This window comes from Acanthochromis polyacanthus, chromosome 21, assembly GCF_021347895.1.
Source record: "Acanthochromis polyacanthus isolate Apoly-LR-REF ecotype Palm Island chromosome 21, KAUST_Apoly_ChrSc, whole genome shotgun sequence".
NCBI lineage: Eukaryota > Metazoa > Chordata > Actinopteri > Pomacentridae > Acanthochromis > Acanthochromis polyacanthus.
The window spans coordinates 3,563,827-3,582,719 of record NC_067133.1 but is presented as its reverse complement, the minus strand read 5'-3'; the positions used below and the strand labels follow the sequence as shown (position 1 = coordinate 3,582,719).

The window sequence follows — 18,893 nt, the reverse complement described above, 5'->3', positions numbered from 1 at the left end:
AAGCAATGGGCTGGAAAACCTCAGTGACCATTTGACCATCACTACTTTTGACTGTCATTGTATCATAAAGACAAACACCATAATTATAACTTCTTAATTTGGTATCACAAACATCAATCAATCATTTATGCAGTTCAGAGCTTCACACACCAAAGCCATGGTGCCATTCTCTACCTGTTTTATATTTATTGTCCACTTGAGGGTACAGTAGAGCAAATGAAGCACCATTGTGAAGTTTCAGCCCATTTTTGAACCAGATGCATGGAAACCGTCAGTGTTTCATGGTCACTTCTTCATCACTATTTTGAAGTGAATTCTACCAAGAAAGAGATCTAAATGGAGACAATCTTAACATATTAAGAAGATAATGTACTAGAAGACAAATATCTGGCACAAATATGTCCTCTAAGCAGCATGTTTATGTCTTAAAATATGCCAGGTTGTGTTTTTTCCTTATATTTAGAAGGATTTGTTCAGCAGGGAGGCTTTGTAAAGTATAATACATAAGAAAAACTAATGTCTTTAAAGCTGGCCTAGTTTTACTGTAACTACAATTATTGTAAATACAGATTACTCTCTAATCCACTGAAGACGGGGATGCACAAACACTCACTAAATGTGTTAAAAATGTTCAACTTGTATTTACGTAATATTTCATTCATGCTTCTTTGTGGCTGAGTCTTGCTGTTCCTCCCATGCTGCTGTCTCCCCTCCTCCTGTTGTCCTTTTTCGCGCCATCACCGCTCTCAAGCGCCGCCCTTATTTTGACGTACTACCGCCGAGAAGCCTCTACGACCAATCAAAACTGGAGGGCTTTCCTTTCAGCCAATCAGCGGACAGGAGCGAGAAGCAGCTCGCGGGAAACAGACGGGAAGGAGTTTAGTTTTTGCCGCGAAACAGCCGCACTGAGCAGCTTTGTCTCCGGCAGATTACAGTCGGTTTAGTTTTTTCTTTTCAGTTAGAAAAACTCGTTTTTTCCGCTCAGCTTCTGTTCGTGTGTTTGATCGCCGAGCTGAATCAGAATGTCAGGTTTTGACGACCCCGGAGTTTATTACAGTGACAGCTTCGGAGGAGGAGAGGGACCCGGAGTGGATGAAGGAGGACAGAAGAGGATCCAGATCAAGAAGAGGTTCAGGGAGTTCCTCCGGCAGTTCAGAGAGGGAACCGACCGAACCGGCTTCACGTATAAATACAGGTGATTTAACCTCATTACTGTTTGTTTTAATAGAGAGAAGTGTGAGCTAAGTGAAGCTAATCAGCTGCATTAAGAAACATGTGAACAGCAACAGATCATAATACAGCCTGAATTAAAAAAAAAAACCCTCATGAGGGTCACATTAGTTTTTAACAAGAAGTCTTTTATATAGCTGAGATGACGAATTTGAAATAAATGGAGATTAAGCAGGCAGGTTGTTTAATGAAGGTGGATTATGGGAAATGTAGGATGCAGCACTTTAAAATGTCTGAACCTCATGTTACCTCAAGTGAGGGGCTCAGAGGATGATTCCTCCAGGAAGTTTTGAGCTCTTAATTTCTTGCATTTGGGGGAATTTTTATGCTCCAGCTTTAGTTTTTTTGTTTGTTATTTTGCATTAGTTTATGGTGAACATGCCTGAGTTTAATTCAACTAGATTTCTTCTTGCTCAAAGCATGCACAATTTTATTTGGGTGGAAAAATGCACAAATATTGACATCCTCCCTGAAATCTACACCTTTTTACATTCTGTCACTGGTGATTTTGTCCAGTTGGCCATTATAGCAAAAACCAGCATCACAGATTTTGTTTTAAAGTTTTGTTTTAAGCTAAAGAACAATCAGTTAACGTAAGCTAAGGTCAAGCTAAAGAACGATCAGTTAACTTAAGCTAAGGTCAAGCTAAAGAACGATCAGTTAACTTAAGCTAAAGTCAAGCTAAAGAACGATCAGTTAACTTAAGCTAAAGTCAAGCTAAAGAAAGATCAGTTAACTTAAGCTAAAGAACGATCAGTTAACTTATGCTAAAGTCAAACTAAAGAAAGATCATTTAACTTACGCTAAAGTTAAGCTAAAGAACGGTCAGTTAACTTAGGCTAAACTTAAGCTAGTGAAAGGTGACTTAATTTAAGTTGAAGACAGATCAGTCAACTTAAGGTAAAGCTACAAAATGTTGACTTCATACCTGCTGTTTTTGTTTTGTATGTTTGAGAGAAATTGTTTTCCAACACCATTATTAATTTTTCTGCCTTTTTTTCCCCTTTAAATCAGAGATGAGCTGAAGAGACACTACACCCTGGGGGAGTACTGGGTGGAGGTGGAGATGGAGGACCTTGCCAGCTTTGACGAGGATCTGTCTGACTGTCTGTACAAGCTGCCTTCTGAGAACCTGCCTCTGGTGAGTGTCATACTTGTCTGTCTGCTTCTTTCAGTAAAATCTTTGTTGATTCAAAAACTCATCTCTCGCCATTACAATCAAAATCAGCAGCTATGAAGTCTCACTGCAGTTGTCTGAATTAACCGTCTGTTCTAACTTCCAGCTGGAGGAAGCTGCGAAGGACGTAGCTGATGAGGTGACTCGTCCTCGGCCTGTAGGCGAGGAGACCGTCCAGGACATCCAGGTCATGCTGAAGAGCGACGCACATCACGCGTCCATCCGCAACCTCAAGGTACCCGCACACCTCTTTGTGTCTCATATCACAGTAATCACAGACAGTTTGACAACTCTTTCTGGACGATGGAATGATAAATGATGGATGAAGCTGTTCACAGAAAGTAATGTCAGCTAAAATATTTACCTCAAAGTAGTGAAATGGCTAAACTGTTGGGCTAAATATAATGCAACAGTAAATATATTAGCTTGAAAGTAATAAAAGTGCTTTAATATGTAGCATAAAGTAATGAAATAGGTGATATAGTTCGATAAAAGTAATAAGCTAGGTGCAATTGTTTGCTAACAGCAATGAAATAGCTAAAATATGTAGCCAAAAGTAGTGCAATAAGTGAAATAGTTTGCTAAAAGTTATGAAATGGCTAAACTGTTCGACTAAAAATAATGCAATAGTTAAATATTTTTGCTTGAATATAGTAAAAAATATGCAAACTAGTTGGATAAAAGTAATAAAATACAGAAATTGTTGACTAAAAGCAATGAAAAGGCTAAACTGTTTGGCCAAAAGTAATGCAATTGGCTAAAATAGTACTTAGCTTGAAAATAATAGAAGGCTAAAACATGTAGCTTAAAGGTAGTGAAATAGGTGACATAGTAAGGTAAAAGTAATAAACTAGGTGCAATTGTTGGCTAACCGCAACAAAATAGCTTAAATATGTAGCCAGAAGTAGTGAAATAGTTTGCTAAAAGTAATAAAATGACTAAACTGTTCAGCTAAAAATAATGCTTTGGTCGTGTCTTTCCTGTGCAGTCCGAGCAGGTGTCTCGTCTGGTGAAGGTTCACGGCATCATCATCTCAGCCACGGCAGTCAAAGCCAAGGCCACCAAGGTGTGTCTTCAGTGTCGCGGCTGTCGCGCCAGCATCAACAACGTCCCTCTGCCTCCAGGCCTGCAGGGTTACGCTCTGCCACGCAAGTGCAACAAGTGAGCAAAAGCAACAGGAGCCACTTTCAGTTCCGACTCTTTAAGCAGCATGACCTCTAACGATTCGGCTGTTCTTCTAGCGAGAATGCGGGCAAGATGAAGTGTCCCGTTGACCCCTACTTCATCATCCCGGACCGCTGCGTTTGTGTCGACTTCCAGACGCTCCGCCTTCAGGAGTCTCCGGATGCCGTGCCACATGGAGAGATGCCGCGTCACCTGCAGCTTTACTGTGACAGGTATGGAGCATTTTCAAAAAGTTTCTGCTCCGATGAGCCTTCAGATCTAGAAATTAAGCATTTCCCCCCCTTCTTGTCCTCCTCTCTGCAGGTATCTGTGTGACCGTGTGGTCCCAGGCAACAGGGTGACCATCATGGGGATCTACTCCATCAAGAAGATGGCTGCTGCTAAGGCCAAAGGCAAAGAGAAGGGCGTCGGCGTGGGCATCCGGGCCTCCTACCTGAGAGTGGTCGGCATCCAGGTGGACACAGAAGGAGCAGGTAGAGATGCTTTAAAATGCCCATGTGAATTTGTAGCATTTCAGAGATTCATATGCTGCGGAGAAATGTATATTTTGGAGTATTTCTTAATTCACAGACCATCAGTGAAACTTTATGTCTTCACCAGAGTCCAACTTTTTACTGTGAATCAGCAAGTGTGCACCTGACCCACTCTTTTTACATACTTTGAAAATTTGCTAGATGATGCCCTGTTTTTCCTAATTCTGGTCTTTGTTTTTGTCCTCCAGGCCGTGGTGCGACTGGATCAGTGTCTCCACAGGAAGAGGAGGAGCTCAGAGGACTGGCTGCTTCACCTAAAGTCTACGAATCTCTGGCCCACTCTGTAGCTCCCTCCATCTACGGCAGTGACGACCTGAAAAAGGCCATTACCTGTCTGCTGTTTGGAGGCTCGAGGAAAAGGTGAGGCTGTGAACACAATGCTTGAACTTATTTCCTCCTTATGAGTAGATTGAATTGAAGACTTCCCTCCTTTTATGTGTGGTAATGCTTTGTTTCCCCTCCTTTAGGCTACCCGATGGTCTGACTCGTAGGGGCGACATCAACCTGCTGATGCTGGGGGATCCTGGTACAGCCAAGTCTCAGCTGCTCAAGTTTGTGGAGAGATGCTCGCCTATCGGGGTAGTTATCCGTTCTCCTGAGCTGCTACAGCAAAACAAAGCAATCATGAAGTGTTGCAAATTCAGCTACTAATACGGAGCCTTTTCCTTTTGCCCCTCAGGTTTATACCTCCGGTAAGGGCAGCAGTGCGGCTGGTCTGACTGCTTCAGTGCTGAGGGACCCCAGCACCCGTGGGTTTGTCATGGAGGGGGGAGCCATGGTGCTGGCTGATGGTGGAGTTGTGTGCATTGATGAGTTTGACAAGGTAAATCAGAAAGTAGCAGCTCAATCCCTTCTATTACTGATGAACTTGGTTTGCTAAACAATGAAAGAATGAATGAAGGAGTGGTGCTGCTGTGTGCCCGATGGGACACTCAGCTGTGAGATTTATAATAATAATTTTTTGCTCTGTTTTTGATCAGTGAGATGGCAATCTTTTTTCATCCAAATTTCAGTCATAATGTGCACTAGCTGGTGTATGTTCTGGTTGATAAGAAAGTGTCTCTTCTAAACGTTTAGCTAGTAAAGTGTCCCGCCTGTAATCAGGTGGAAGACACTGACGATGTCTGTCACGCTTTATTATCAAAGACAATAACCATAGGGAGGAATTTACATCATTAGAAAAGTAAATCTGTGTAAAAATGCATCCTAAAAGAGCATTTCCTATTTCAGTGACAGAAGTATTGCACACATATTGATCAAACTGCCAAAAATGAACACTGTTTAAGGAGGTTATCCCTCACTTTGTGATTTCATTGGTAACCCACATTCTTCATTGTCTGACCCACAGAAAACCTACCCAGGAATTAGTCTGATTCTTAAACCCTGTAAGCATTTACAACCCCATCTTCATTCCAGATGATCTAAAGCAGGGGTGTCAAGATCCGTTCCTGGAGGGCCACTGTCCTGCATGTTTTAGATGCTTCCCTGCTCCAACACACCTGATTCAAATGATCAGCTCGTTATCAGGCTTCTGCTGAGCTTGATGACGAGCTGATCATTTGAATCAGGTGTGTTGGAAAAGGGAAACATCTAAAACATGCAGGATAGTGGCCCTCCAGGAACTGAGTTTGACACCCCTGTTCTAAACCTACCAACTACTGAAAAAGTTCACCTGGAGTGTCGGTATCAGGGATAGTGGCCCTGTATTTACTTGGTATCAGATTGATACGAGCAGCCAAATGGTTATGGCACATACTGTCTTTTTCTGCATGTTACTTATCTCACTTTACTCTATCGCTTTGAAATAAACACAAAATGCCAAATACATTACCCTTTAACCAGCAGACCAAACTCCACTTTTTGTTCCTCAGATGAGAGAAGATGACAGAGTAGCCATCCATGAAGCCATGGAGCAGCAGACCATCTCCATCGCTAAGGTACGACCCATTTGTGCATTTCAAGAAAACACAACATTCTCGCTCCAATGAGGAGTTAAAAGCGTGAACTGACAACTGGTCTCCTCCCAGGCTGGCATCACCACCACCCTGAACTCTCGCTGCTCTGTGCTCGCTGCTGCCAACTCCGTGTTCGGCCGCTGGGACGACACCAAGGGGGAGGACAACATCGACTTCATGCCCACCATCCTGTCCCGTTTCGATATGATCTTCATCATCAAAGACCAGCACGACCAGCAGAGAGACATGGTGAGGAGGCTGTGAGTTTGTTTTTGCTGTTTTAAACCCCCACAGTGGTTGGATTTGTGCTGATGTTGGATACGTCTGTTGTAGACTCTGGCTCGCCACGTGATGAACGTCCACCTGAGCGCTCAGACGCAGACGGAAGGTGTGGAGGGCGAGATTCCTCTGGCCACTTTCAAGAAATACATTGCCTATGCAAGAACGTGAGTCTACCTGCATTTATTTTTATCTCAGCTTTATAATAAGGTAACTGTGAGCAGTCATTAATGTTATTTGCTGTGTTTCTTCCAGTAAATGTGGCCCTCGTCTCTCTGCGGCGGCTGCTGAGAAACTGAAAAACCGATATGTGGTGATGAGAAGTGGAGCTCGAGAGCATGAAAGAGAGACGGACAAAAGACCCTCCATCCCCATCACTGTCAGGTAGGTTTCTGTTTTACATTTTCCCATAAATAACAAGCATTTGTCTTTAATTCCAGCTTTGAATGTTCTTAATTAATAACTTCTGTTTCTGTTTTTTCAGGCAGCTGGAGGCCGTCGTACGAATCGCAGAGTCTCTGGCCAAGATGAAGCTGCAGGCTGTGGCCGGAGAAGAAGAGGTCGATGAAGCCCTCAGACTCTTCCAGGTTTCCACTTTAGACGCTGCACTGTCTGGAAGCCTCTCAGGTGTGTGTGTTTGTAGTGTTTTTGACTGGAGATGTCCTAACTTTCATTTACTGTGAGTGAAAATCCATAGATTTGTATCTTTTAGTTTCCTGCTGTTAGCATCTCTCCAACCACATCTTGTGTGCAGGAGTGGAGGGCTTCACCTCTCAGGAGGACCAGGAAATGATCGCTCGTGTGGAGAAGCAGCTGAAGAGACGCTTTGCTATCGGATCCCAGGTGTCTGAACACAGCATCGTGCAGGACTTCACCAAGCAGGTCGGTCTGAGGAGCATCGAAGGAAACTAAAACGCCTCAACGCAGTGCTAAGCTGTTATATGCTGGGACCAAATTTCCAGCTTGATATAATAAAAAGCAGCTTTAGTGTTTTCTATTGGATTAGATTAAAGACTGTTGTATTTTGTCTCAATTTTCATTCTCTAATACTTGTGGAAACGTGAAAAGCAGAAACACACAAGCCACAGTTAGTCTGTCATTTTAACAAAAGATGTATAGTGTGTGTATTTTTTAGTGCAGAGTAAATAAAATGTGCATTTTGAGCGTATTTAGCCTATTAAATAGGCTCATAGAAGTAGTTTTTTATCCTGAGTATTTTTGTGGCCTGTTGGAATAGTCAGTATAGTAAAAATGTGGCTCACCTACCACAAGAACAACTTGCAGATTCCAAAAATACTTTATGTGAGCATTAGCCTTGGTAAGACAAGTTTTATTAGTACAGCACCCTAAGGTAGTTTAATGGTTGAAGTGACCTAAAGCAAGAGGGAACAGAAAATTAAAACAAAGATAAGTATGAACATAGTTTGGGTCCTGTGATTGAACTGTTTGTCCCTCCTTTATCCCCCTTCTACAGAAATATCCGGAGCACGCCATCTACAAAGTCCTCCACCTGATGCTGAGGAGGGGCGAGCTTCAGCACCGCATGCAGAGGAAGGTTCTCTACAGAGTCAAGTAGAGCAAGCCGCTCTAATAAAAGCCCGTACTGTTGTTGATGTAAATAGTTTTTGTGCTGTTCCATTTGCCGGCTGACATCTTAGAATATTCCATCTGGGCAGCAGCTGTCAGGTTCCATGCGTCAGTAAAACGATGTCACTGTTAAGATGCTATGATGCTTTGTATCGACTTAAAGATGTTACTAAATGTTTTGCATATTGTGTAAAGAAATGAATAAAATGAATAAAGAAATAGAGAGTTGAACTGTGATTGGACAGCTTATTTTATTTTTTAGAAAATCATTAAAAGAAGTTACAGAGACTGTGCATTGTGATGAGATGAGTAAATCACTTAATTGGCTGTGATTTGGTATTTTCTAGATTAGACACAAATTTCAGTCCTGATTAACTCGTGAGTAAAGTGCAGTTTGTGCGTGTCCAGTATAAATGCAGGTGAAGCCTAGAAGGAATAGATTCCCACTCCGATCGTGGCCAGCGCCACACACACTCCCATGGTGAACTGCATGATGGGAGAAGACGGGAAGCTGCTGCTGCTGCTGGTCGGAAGTTGGTCCACTGTTTCTGTTGTGACACTCAACATTTTCTGCAAGTCATCAAAAACCTGGAGAAAACAAGTTTGGGAAGCTGTCAGTAACACGGCCGTGTGCTTATTCTGCACAGATTGGATTCAGTTCCTCTTTTTGGTAGATTCGATGTGACTAGATAGTTTTAGCCACTGATGCTACTATTGGACATTAAATGGTTCATCTACACCAGGGTGTCAAACTCATTTTAGTTCAGAGGCCAAATTTAGCCCAATTTGATCTCAAGTGGGCCGGACCTGTAAAATCCCAGCATAATAACCTATAAATAACTCCAAGTTTTTCCTTTGTTTCAGTGCAAAAAAGTGCATTCTGAAAATGTTCACATTTAAGGAATTATCTTCTTACAAAACATTATGAACAACTTGAAATTTCTTAAGAAAAATAAGTTCAATTTCAGCAACATTATGCCTCACTTAATCATTTACACATTACGGCTTCCAGATCACAGAGTGTCTACAAAGAACCAAACATTTAGTCACAGCTATCTGGAACTCAATGGTATAGTATTTTACTGTATGATCAAAATAACAAAAGTCAGGGGGAAAAAAAACAAGAAAAAATATTACACAAATCGGACGCAAAGTGACCAAAAAATTACGCAAATGACACAAGATCAAAAATGAGAAAAGTGAGAAACAAAACAACAAAGCAGACTAACAGCACAAGCGAGTCAAAAATCACACAAAATGACAAAAACAATGCAAAACATCGAATAAAGCAAAAAACAAAATGACCAAAAAACACAAGTGAGACAAAAAGGAAACACAAAATGACAAAAATGAGAAACGACAAAAGTCAGACAAAAAACAAGACAAAATATAACAAAAATGAGACACAAAATGACAAAAGAGCAATCTAGTATTTTACTTTATGATAGTTTTACATATTTACAGTCTGCAGTTAATGTCTTCTCTGTAACTTTTACACTTTGAGGGCCGGTTTTGGCCCGTGGGCCGGATGTTTGACACCCCTGATCTAAACCGTAAACTTTTCGTTTTTCCTTTTCACTCACCTGGATGTTGAGCTCGAAGGCCGACACCGCCTCCTCCAGCACCGCCTCCCTCTGCTGCTCCGTCAGCTCGATGCTGTTCATGCGGCTCCTGTACAGCTGCTTGAAGCGGTTGGGGCTGCTCACGCCGGGAAACTGGAAGAACGACAGGCCTTCTTTGCTGCTCAGCCCCAGAGATTTCTGGGTAATTTTTCCCAGCACCTGCCCTCCTGATAGGTCCCCCAGATAGCGAGTGTAGGCGTGGGCCACCAGCAGCTCTGGGTTCTCCCTGCCAATCTGGCAAAGAAGAGACGGGCTCAGCTGATTTGTTTATTTACATTTAAAGATGCCTGCAGAGCACCGTACTCACCTGTCGTAATCGTTGCTGGTATCTGTGAGTGGCTGCAGGGACTATCACTCTCTTCCTCCAGTCTGAGCCGAAGAAATGCTCCAGATCCTGTTCCAGTGATTCCAAGCGAGCGAGTTCCTGAGGGAAGTATATTGGAGCCACGGTTGGATGGGAAGAATTCCTGTCCAGCTCTTCTTCCAGAGCCTTGTAGATCTCATAGAGGGAGCACAGCAGGACCTGACAGAAGCAAGAAGATCCACTGTCAGCACGATGTAAAACAAGAACAGCGTATTATAGCTTCTTTTAGGTGTGCAGATGTTACCTTGTACTGTGGCAGAGTGATTTGTCCCTTCTGGTAGCTCAGCATCAGCTGTGTGTTTTCAGCTCGGACGTGGTTGTCCTTTGTGGCTGCTTTAATCTGCTCTGATAAGTCACTGTGATCACAAACACAGAGAGAGGGCACATTATTCATCAAAACAAAGCAAGAAAACCAAAGAATTTTGAGTGATTTCAAATTGTCCTACCTGCCAACGTCCCCTGTGTCATTTTTCCTTGCACTCTTCATGGTCTCCATCTATTTAGAGAGAATTAAATGGTTAATTTAGTGAATTAAAATACATTTCATGCAAATAACAATGCATACACCACATTCTACTTACTTTCAGTGCTTTTTGCAGGCTGGTGAGCGTCCTCTGTCAGTTGTCACTTCCTCTGAGTTCTGGGTCGACTGTGATCTCTCAGCCGCCTCCTGCCTCTTTTATACAGCCGCGATGCTGAGCTGCTGAGTCAAAGGGGAAGTGTGACTGTTGAGTCACGGAACTCATCCTGCAAAAGCTTCACATGACAAGGCGGATGTTGCAAAACATGATAGGGCAGAAATCCAAATGTGACTTGCAAGAAAAAGTTTGTGAACTCTCTGGAATTTACCAGGATTTCTGCATTAATCCTGCATAAAATGTAGTCTGATCTTCACAGTTAGAGACAATTTCTTTACTCAGCACACTCAGTAATCATTCACAGCCAATACTGATACCACCCTTCTTTATCCACTGCATTTGCTTTGCCTAGAAAATAATATACTTTCCTTTACGACACCAAGCAAATAGTCATAAATGCTCTTATCGGCCTTTTTAATAGTGTGGACGTTACAATCAGATTCATGGTGGAGTAAATTCTTACATTTCAACTTTTTCACATCCACCAATCACTTCTTTTTCACAGGCCTCCTTTATAACGGCCGGACAGCTTGTTACGTAATGAAATTCAAAGCACTCTATCAACCAGGGAGATCTCGCACTCCGTTTACTTATATTTACATGTATTTTGTTTTCCCACTACAGGCAAACAGGCATGATGAATGTATTGCCCTGCTGGGACACAGAGCTGGAATCACTTTAGATATTTTTTTTGATTTTTTTTTGAAGATTTTTATTCATTTTTTGAAAATGTTTACAATTTTTATGTTTAAATTTTTTTCATTTTTATTTCTTGCCAAATTTGGGGATTTTTTTAAAATAAAAATTTTAAGTGAAACTTTTAAGGAATGTTCTTCCTGGCGATTTTGCAAATTATTACAAATTTGGGAATTTTTTTGCTGATTTTTTTCAGACAAGACAATATTTTTTGGAGGTGTAAATGAAAACAACAGGATGGTTAAGACACCTAAACTTGACAGTCCTGGTAAAATATAGCTTAATATAAGTCTTCCCAGCTAATTTTAAGATCTCAATATTCTAAATATCACATCTTTTTTCAAGAAATATTATCAAGACATTTTTTCACTTATTCTATTCACTTATTTCAAGGTAAAAGTTCTTTGAAATAAGTTTTTTTTCTTGCTCTGAGATGGGAATTTTTTCCAGTGTAATACATAAGAAAAATGCAGATATTATTATTGTTATTTTTTCCAAGCAGTGTATATTTCTATGTCCATAACTCATCTTGATGTCCTCACTTTGTGTTCAGTGATATTTCTGATCACGCCCCTTGGCTCCATGCAGCAGCCCGCTATTGGTGCTCCATCCAGGGGGAAGCGCTAGCGGATCTTCGGAGGAACACACGATCTTCCAGGACGCGTTTTAAAATGCTTAACAGCAAACATGTAGCTGCCCTAAGAGCTCTGAAACCCCAGATGTCACACTTGAGGGACCGACTGATGTAAAAGGTAACGTTTGTCTCCCTGTTTCTGTGTTTTAAATGATAGAAAAACCTCACATCTGGTTCAGCGGGACGCGGCAGCCTCCGCATCCCGGGATCAGTGATGCAACGTCGGACAGAGAGTTCAGGGGGAGCCGGGGATTGTTATCCGGAGCCTGTTAGCCTCTTAGCACCGGTTCGCCTGCATAGAGACGATAAACTATGACGATATCTTCATGTTAAGTTTGATTTGTAATAATTTTGGAGTGAATTTGTGTTAATGCTTCAGATTGTGGAGGCAGTGAATCAGTTGCCCCATGTTGGCCCAGATACCCATGCAGGGCAGTAGAGTGTGGTAACATGTCAGGGTTTTTACATGAGAAACAGCATGAAATGATCATATTCAGAATTGCTCTCACCGTCATGGTCCTGACAACAGATTTCTGTAAAACTTCCTTGTCGAAAATGATTAAAATCCTTTGAAATTGTTGCAATATTTATTTACAAAATGCAGTTTATGTACAATTCCAATGATTCTGGTCATTTCTACTTGCAAGTCATGACTAAAACCAAAACAGCTAAGACTATAAAGCCATGTTTAAGTGTATATTTAAAATGCAAAGCATCACTGGAAAGTACAAGGAGTTCCACACTGGGAAAAATCTATAAGTGCAAATCCAGCCAGATGGATGTGAGCCACCAGCACCATCCCAAAACGGAGACGAGCCACAGGGCTGGTCTCCATGGACACCAACCAAGGAAGACATCATCTCTTCAAAACACAAAAGCTCACCTAACCTATGGAAAGGTTTTTTGGCAGTCCTGTGATTGGATGAGATGGAAATTGAGAGATGTGGCTCTTTTGTTTTGTGTTCATTTGTACATTTTTTTAGGGAGTTCGAAAATGCTGACAGTATGCAGTTGTTGCCATTTTTCTGTATCTTCTCTCTGTGGTAATGAAAAAAGACATTGGTTGCTAGTTTTCATCTGTTATTTTTGTAATTCATGTCCTTCTGTATAGAAATAATGATTTTTCAAAAGCTAGATCAGCTATTTTATGAATGTTGTAGATTGTCTAATACTATTTAAATGTAAAAAATAAAAAATGAACTCCCCTGAAAGCCACAGTGAAACTCACATATAGTATAAAAATCCACTGTTTCATTCTTATTATGTAATTATTTATCATGTGACTTAATCATGTTCTATTCTTGTCATAAAGACACTTTCATGTCCAGCAGGTTATGGATCCCAGCCTTCCTTGTTTCATCCTTCTCACGCTGCTTGGCTCTGTCGTAAGCTCTTTTGATGACCGCCACCGCAATGGCACCCGCCATTATGGTTACTGTGTGCTCGGAGCTGGACCTTCTGGACTACAGGTGGGATATTTCCTCTCCAAGGCTAAACGAGACTACATCATCTTGGAGAGGAACTCAGGACCTGGGAGCTTCTTCAACAAGTAAGAAGCTTTGTTAGGGTTTTCCATTAAAACGCTCCAGAAACTGTACTCATGTGGCATCCTTTGTGCATCCTAAGGTATCCCAGGCACAGAAAGCTCATCAGCATTAACAAGATGCACACAGGGAGGCAGAACCGAGAGTTCAACCTGCGACACGACTGGAACTCCCTGCTGAGCGATAAACCCGAGCTCCTGTTCAAGAGAGTTAGCAGCGAATTCTACCCTCCGGCGGACGCCTTCCCTGTCTACCTGTCCATGTTTGTGAAGGAGCTCGGGCTGAAAGTTCAGTATGGGGTCGACATCGGAAGGATCAGAGCTGTGCAGTCATCCACCAGAAGAAGCTACATCCTCACTGATCAACACAAATCAGACTACTCATGCAGGTATGATGACGAAGAGATGACAAAATCTCTTTTGTTTTGATTCTGGATTGCATTGTGTTGCACTTTTGTCGTCTCTGCTTTAGCATCCTGCTTGTAGCAACAGGCCTGTGGGTCCCTCACAAGGTAGAGTTTGTGGGTTCTGACCTGGTTGAGGGCTACGAGTCCATCTCAACTAACCCTGAGGACTACAAGGACCAGGCTGTGCTGATTCTGGGGAAGGGGAACTCTGCTTTTGAAACAGCCCAGAGCATCTTGGGAAGCGCAAGTCGGGTGCACATGCTCAGTTCCAGCCCTGTCAGACTGGCCTGGCAAACACATTACGTTGGAGACCTCAGGTAACGTAAATCCAAGTAAAGTGAGGATGTTTTCAAAAATAATACATTTATTATTTGTCCATTTGGAAGCAGGAAAATGAAACGACCAGGACATTTAATGTCACATCTTGAATTTTCCCAATGGGATGTATGTAGTATCTATCCATCCATCCATCCATCCATCCATCCATCCATCCATCCATCCATCCATCCATCCATCCACCTACCTATCTACCTACCCATCCATCCATCCATCCATCCATCCATCTTCAACTGACCAACTGTTTTTGCCTTCCAGAGCCGTGAATAATGAGCTACTAGACACGTACCAGCTGAAGTCTCTCGACGGGCTGGTGGAAGCTCGCCTGGAGAAAATAGCTATCGCTCAACGAAAGGAGCAGAGCAGGAGAAGATCTGGTGGAAAGAAGAATGAGAAAAAGCGACAGTTATATCTAACTTTAAAAAAGTACGTACACTCCAGGGAAGTGAAGAACAGCTCAGATGTGACGGGAGAGGAACTGCCGGGGCATCACATCGACAACTTCCCGACGCGAAAACCTTACGACCGCGTGATTCGATGCCTGGGTTTCCGATTTAACTTCAGCATATTTGACAGGTATGAATTTGTACAACATGGTCAGAACACTGCATGACAAACAAAGCAAACTGTATTTCTGAGTTATCACTAAGTATTGTCAAACAAGTACAAAGCTTTCAGTCAAACCAAAATGTCATGCAGCCTTGAACATGAACTTTTAAGTCCGGGAATGTGAGTCTTGTCTTACACAGAGAAATAAGTGTGCATATTAGGGAAATAAATTACGAAAAAATATCTGAAGTCACCTGTTTCTTCTCTCATCTGAAAGAAATAACACACTTTAGTCCACATCCTACTTTTACACACATACATAATACAATACATATCACCTGGAAATTATTACATGTAATAAGCTTTCAAGTTTATATAGTTTAGAGGATTGAAATGTGCTTTGAAATGCTGAGGTCAAAACAATTACTTGCCTAATAATCATGGAGTGTAATGCTCTGTCCTGTCATGAATGACCCTCTTTGTTATGATTTTACAAATTTTTTTTTAAGCGTGTTTTATTTGGATATTGTTCATGTCTTTAAACCTCTCCTCAGCTCCGCCTGCCCACCAAACAGTGAAAATGCAAAGGGCAGGTTGCCGGGGGTGACGGCCTGGTATGAAGGGAAGAACACCCCTGGTTTGTTTGTGCTGGGAACCGCTGCTCACTCCAGAGACTACCGCTCTTCTGCTGGAGGCTTCGTCCATGGGTTCCGTTACACAGGTGAAAATACAACATGTTTGTTATTTTGTGATATTTTTGAAGCAATGCTTGTTGAAAAAATATTCTTCGTTTGTTTGTAGCATGACGACATCATCACTTCTTCCGTGATTCCAGCTGTAGGACAAACATTATGGTTGATGGTACACAAATGACAACTGCACGTTTGATCAAAGCAGTTTTATGCCCATTCTTTAAAGTTTTATGGCCTTTTGTTGGCTTTAATGGACAGGATGGTAGAGGGGCAGACTGGACAGTAGGGAGAAGAAAGGAGGGAAGACCTGCAGCGAAAGGCCGTGAGCTGGAGTCAAACCCAGACCGCTGGATCGGGAACTATTGCCCCTGTTTATGGGTCGCCTGCTCAGTCATGATATTAAACCAACTGTGTTCATTTTCTGCCACAGCACGAGCTGTACACCGTGTGCTCGAACATCGTTACCATAGCAACGAGTGGCCATCAACACAACTGTTGACGACACAGCTGCAGTCCTGGATTCTGAAGCGGGTCGGTGAGGCCTCTGGGCCGTACCAGATGTTTGAGGTGCTAGGGGATGTCGTTCTTCTTCGAGGGTAAGCTGATGCTATTTTGGTGTCAACAGTAAAAATGAACTTTTTCCATCCATGCTCTTTTATTCATGAGATCTGCACGCTGCTAGCGAAGTTCAGGTCATCAGTCTGTCCTCCTAAAGCATCCTCACACTCCCAGTCTACCTGAAGTTGTGTATAATCAAGAGAGTTCTGACCAGGAGGCATTTGACACCTAAACATTTTTAGCTTTATTGAAGTAATAAGCACTGTGTTGATGACAAAGAAGCAAAATCCTCAGTGAGAAACCTAGACAAACCATCACTGTATAATTCATCCGAGTCATTTAGAAAGTGTTTCATTTTCGAGAATTACATTTTCACAACCTTAATGATATGTGTTTTTGTAATTTAGGCACTTCATCAGGTCCCTGTGTATACTCATTACATAGAATTCTGCTCTTTACTGAAGTGAAATCATCATATAATATTTCTAAATGTGACATTACCTGACATTTTCTTAAGAAGCAAAGCTACACTTAGTCGTCTTTATGCTCATTATATGTTTGTCCTCTTCTCGCTCCTTTCTTCTAAGCTCTCATTGTGAATACTTGGAGGAGTTTCCGATCCAGGCCTTGCCTCAGTTCTCCTCTCTTTCTGGCCACGAGGTCTCCAGCCACGGACTGATTGTTGTCATCATGCAGTATGGGAAGAAGAAGATCGACTATTTGGGGCGCAGCAGGGCCGAAACAGACTGGACTAAAGCTTGGCAATCCAACTTCCTGCATCCCGTCTTATACTACTATGACACACTTCCTACTGGTGAGTAGAAAGAATGAAAGTTAATCTACTTCTTACAGGGAGAAACTACTGCAATTTTTGCAGCAAACTCCAAATGAAAGTTGCTAAAGTAGATTAATTTCTTTCCCAGAGGAAGAAATGAAGCTGCGCCCCCTGGCTGGCCTTTACCAAGACCTAAAGCAGTTCATCACATGGTTGAGGACTTCCTCACCGAATGGGACGGTCCCATATCTCACATCCAGCCACTGCGACGCTTCCTGGAGCGCTGTGTCCACACTGACCTCAGGGCTTTCTATGCAGGTAAAGCAGCATCGAGACAGCTGATCTGTTCCTCACTGGTGAAATGTGATTCCTGTTTTGTACTCTAAGTGCAAGATGTTTGAATTCTATGCTTTGTCTGTACAGTAATTCATAGACTTTAGCACAATAAAATGTGTTTACATTATCAGGCATACTATCTGCCTCATATTATATTGAGCATTTCCACAGTAAAATATATTAAAGTGTAATTACTTTATCCCAAATGTTACCAACAGTCTTCCAACCTGCAGAAATCTGTGATTTTATTCAATGCAACCATGCATTTTATTTTGCTCACTTGTCAGTGGCAGCACTTTGGAAGTTAACCAAAACAAAAACATGGAGAACATTTTGAAGTTAAAGTGTGGCTAAAGAAATCTCATTTATGTTGGATTTTATAATGAAGAAATTTTAAAAACAGTGGTAATATTTTGCATCCCTCTTTTACCTTATTATTCCATTTCATAATCAAGAAACAACCAAGAATTTAGAAAGAAAACAAAATCATCTGGGGAAGAAGTAAAAGTTTTTTTTCCTTTAACAGACTATCTACTACAGCATATAGAGATGCCGCTACCCAGTTATTCATTTACCTATGTTTCTTTCAAGTAACTTTTTTTTGTTATTTTTGTCTCCTTTTTCAAAAAAAGAAAATACCATTTATCTATTTGTGTGCAGCAGTTGTTCCCAAACCTTTCGGTGCACATAACGTATTAGAAACTGCATCTTTTAAGGTAATATATTAACAACATTGTGTTAATGAAAGTGGATTTTAGAATAGGTTTTTTAGAATAGGTTTACATCCACAATGAATCACAAGCTGCACAAGTTGTACTTCTAAACCACACCCATCATCGGTGACATCAAAGCAGGCGTTATTTGTTGTTTTTCTTTGCTGAGTTTCTCATTCCTGTGTTTCCTTCTGTCTTTTAGAATCATGTTTCCGCTTATCCCTCACCCACCGCAAGCCGCCGCTGTATTGTCAGCAGGGATACTTGAAGCAGCAGGGCATCCCTCACAACAGTCGGCTGCGGCAGCACGTTCATGATGCTAGACTGGTGCCTGCCGAGCGAGATGCAGGCACATCAGGGGCCGACCCGACATTCCCCAACTACCTGGCACCAGCTGGAGCCTCCATGTCTTCAGGACTGAAACTTGACTTGTGATTGTTTTACCTAAGGGTGTTAATGCTACCGTATACGATGCTGTTTTTCCAGAGCTGCTACCTCCAGCACCCCTAGTCATTCCCTTTTTGCAAGACCAAATATGTGGACAGCATACCGTCCCACAGAACAGTGATTTTCATCCTTTGTTTTGTATATGTATACCATCTTTTTAATTTTTTATTATTAGTTTTTATTATTTTTGCTCATTTCAACATGATTCTGTATTTGGGTTTTACAAGGTTAATAATATTTAAGTATCACAAAGAATTATCTAGCACTTTAGCAAAGGAAAGTACGAAAAATATATTGTTTATGTTTACTTTTGTTCATCAGTCCTTGCCCCAAACGCTGATGTGACTGATTTTTGGGTCCAAGCACGCAGGTTGGAAACCACTGCTTAAAACCAGAGGAGTTCCTTGACCCTTGAAACCTCCTGTATTATTATTTTTCCCCACAAATATTTCTATACAGTACATTACACTGTCATTTTCATATCATTAAAATCTGTATTATGTAGAGCTATATTGGTGGAGGGTGGATGGGACAAATTATTATACATTTAAGATTATAGAAAACCAAACATACAGAAAAAGGGAACACCTGCTTCGTTTGTTTGTGTTTTATTCAAATGAATGTCTTTTTGTGATTG

The 18,893-nt window shown here is 41.6% G+C and overlaps 3 protein-coding genes across 3 annotated transcripts; 2 read left to right on the top strand and 1 right to left on the bottom strand.

Moving 5' to 3' along the window:
- The first annotated feature begins 879 nt into the window (after positions 1-879).
- On the top strand, positions 880-8,177 carry mcm5 (minichromosome maintenance complex component 5). The gene is made up of 16 exons (XM_022190679.2): positions 880-1,195; positions 2,245-2,371; positions 2,514-2,642; positions 3,396-3,568; positions 3,649-3,804; positions 3,896-4,065; positions 4,314-4,485; positions 4,593-4,704; positions 4,805-4,948; positions 5,997-6,062; positions 6,153-6,329; positions 6,414-6,526; positions 6,615-6,743; positions 6,844-6,986; positions 7,114-7,241; positions 7,834-8,177. Exons 1-16 carry the CDS (start codon positions 1,023-1,025, stop codon positions 7,933-7,935), a joined length of 2,214 nt encoding a protein of 737 aa, XP_022046371.1. The 5' UTR covers positions 880-1,022; the 3' UTR covers positions 7,936-8,177.
- Position 8,178: 1 nt separating this feature from the next.
- On the bottom strand, positions 8,179-10,595 carry hmox1a (heme oxygenase 1a). Its single transcript, XM_022190683.2, has 6 exons — positions 10,514-10,595; positions 10,379-10,428; positions 10,177-10,288; positions 9,876-10,091; positions 9,530-9,802; positions 8,179-8,534 (listed from the first exon to the last, which is right to left on the bottom strand). Exons 2-6 carry the CDS (start codon positions 10,426-10,428, stop codon positions 8,373-8,375), a joined length of 813 nt encoding a protein of 270 aa, XP_022046375.2. The 5' UTR covers positions 10,514-10,595; the 3' UTR covers positions 8,179-8,372.
- Positions 10,596-11,852: 1,257 nt separating this feature from the next.
- foxred2 (FAD-dependent oxidoreductase domain containing 2) lies at positions 11,853-18,847 on the top strand. Its single transcript, XM_022190680.2, is given in 11 exon segments — positions 11,853-12,018; positions 13,213-13,449; positions 13,527-13,832; positions 13,916-14,167; positions 14,445-14,762; positions 15,290-15,456; positions 15,858-16,023; positions 16,573-16,799; positions 16,909-16,932; positions 16,935-17,078; positions 18,012-18,847. Coding segments are annotated over 10 exon segments (2,052 nt in total). The 5' UTR covers positions 11,853-12,018; positions 13,213-13,234; the 3' UTR covers positions 18,245-18,847.
- The last annotated feature ends 46 nt before the right edge of the window (positions 18,848-18,893 follow it).

Excerpts from the sequence above, each read along its gene's own strand:
- mcm5 (XM_022190679.2), top strand. The coding sequence starts at position 1,023 with ATGTCAGGTTTTGACGACCCCGGAGTTTATTACAGTGACAGCTTCGGA. Across the intron at positions 1,196-2,244 it reads GGCTTCACGTATAAATACAG|AGATGAGCTGAAGAGACACT; the intron begins GTGATTTAACCT and ends CCTTTAAATCAG. Across the intron at positions 4,486-4,592 it reads TTTGGAGGCTCGAGGAAAAG|GCTACCCGATGGTCTGACTC; the intron begins GTGAGGCTGTGA and ends CCCCTCCTTTAG.
- hmox1a (XM_022190683.2), bottom strand. The coding sequence starts at position 10,428 with ATGGAGACCATGAAGAGTGCAAGGAAAAATGACACAGGGGACGTTGGC. Across the intron at positions 10,289-10,378 it reads GACACAGGGGACGTTGGCAG|TGACTTATCAGAGCAGATTA; the intron begins GTAGGACAATTT and ends TTGTGATCACAG. Across the intron at positions 10,092-10,176 it reads TCACTCTGCCACAGTACAAG|GTCCTGCTGTGCTCCCTCTA; the intron begins GTAACATCTGCA and ends TGCTTCTGTCAG.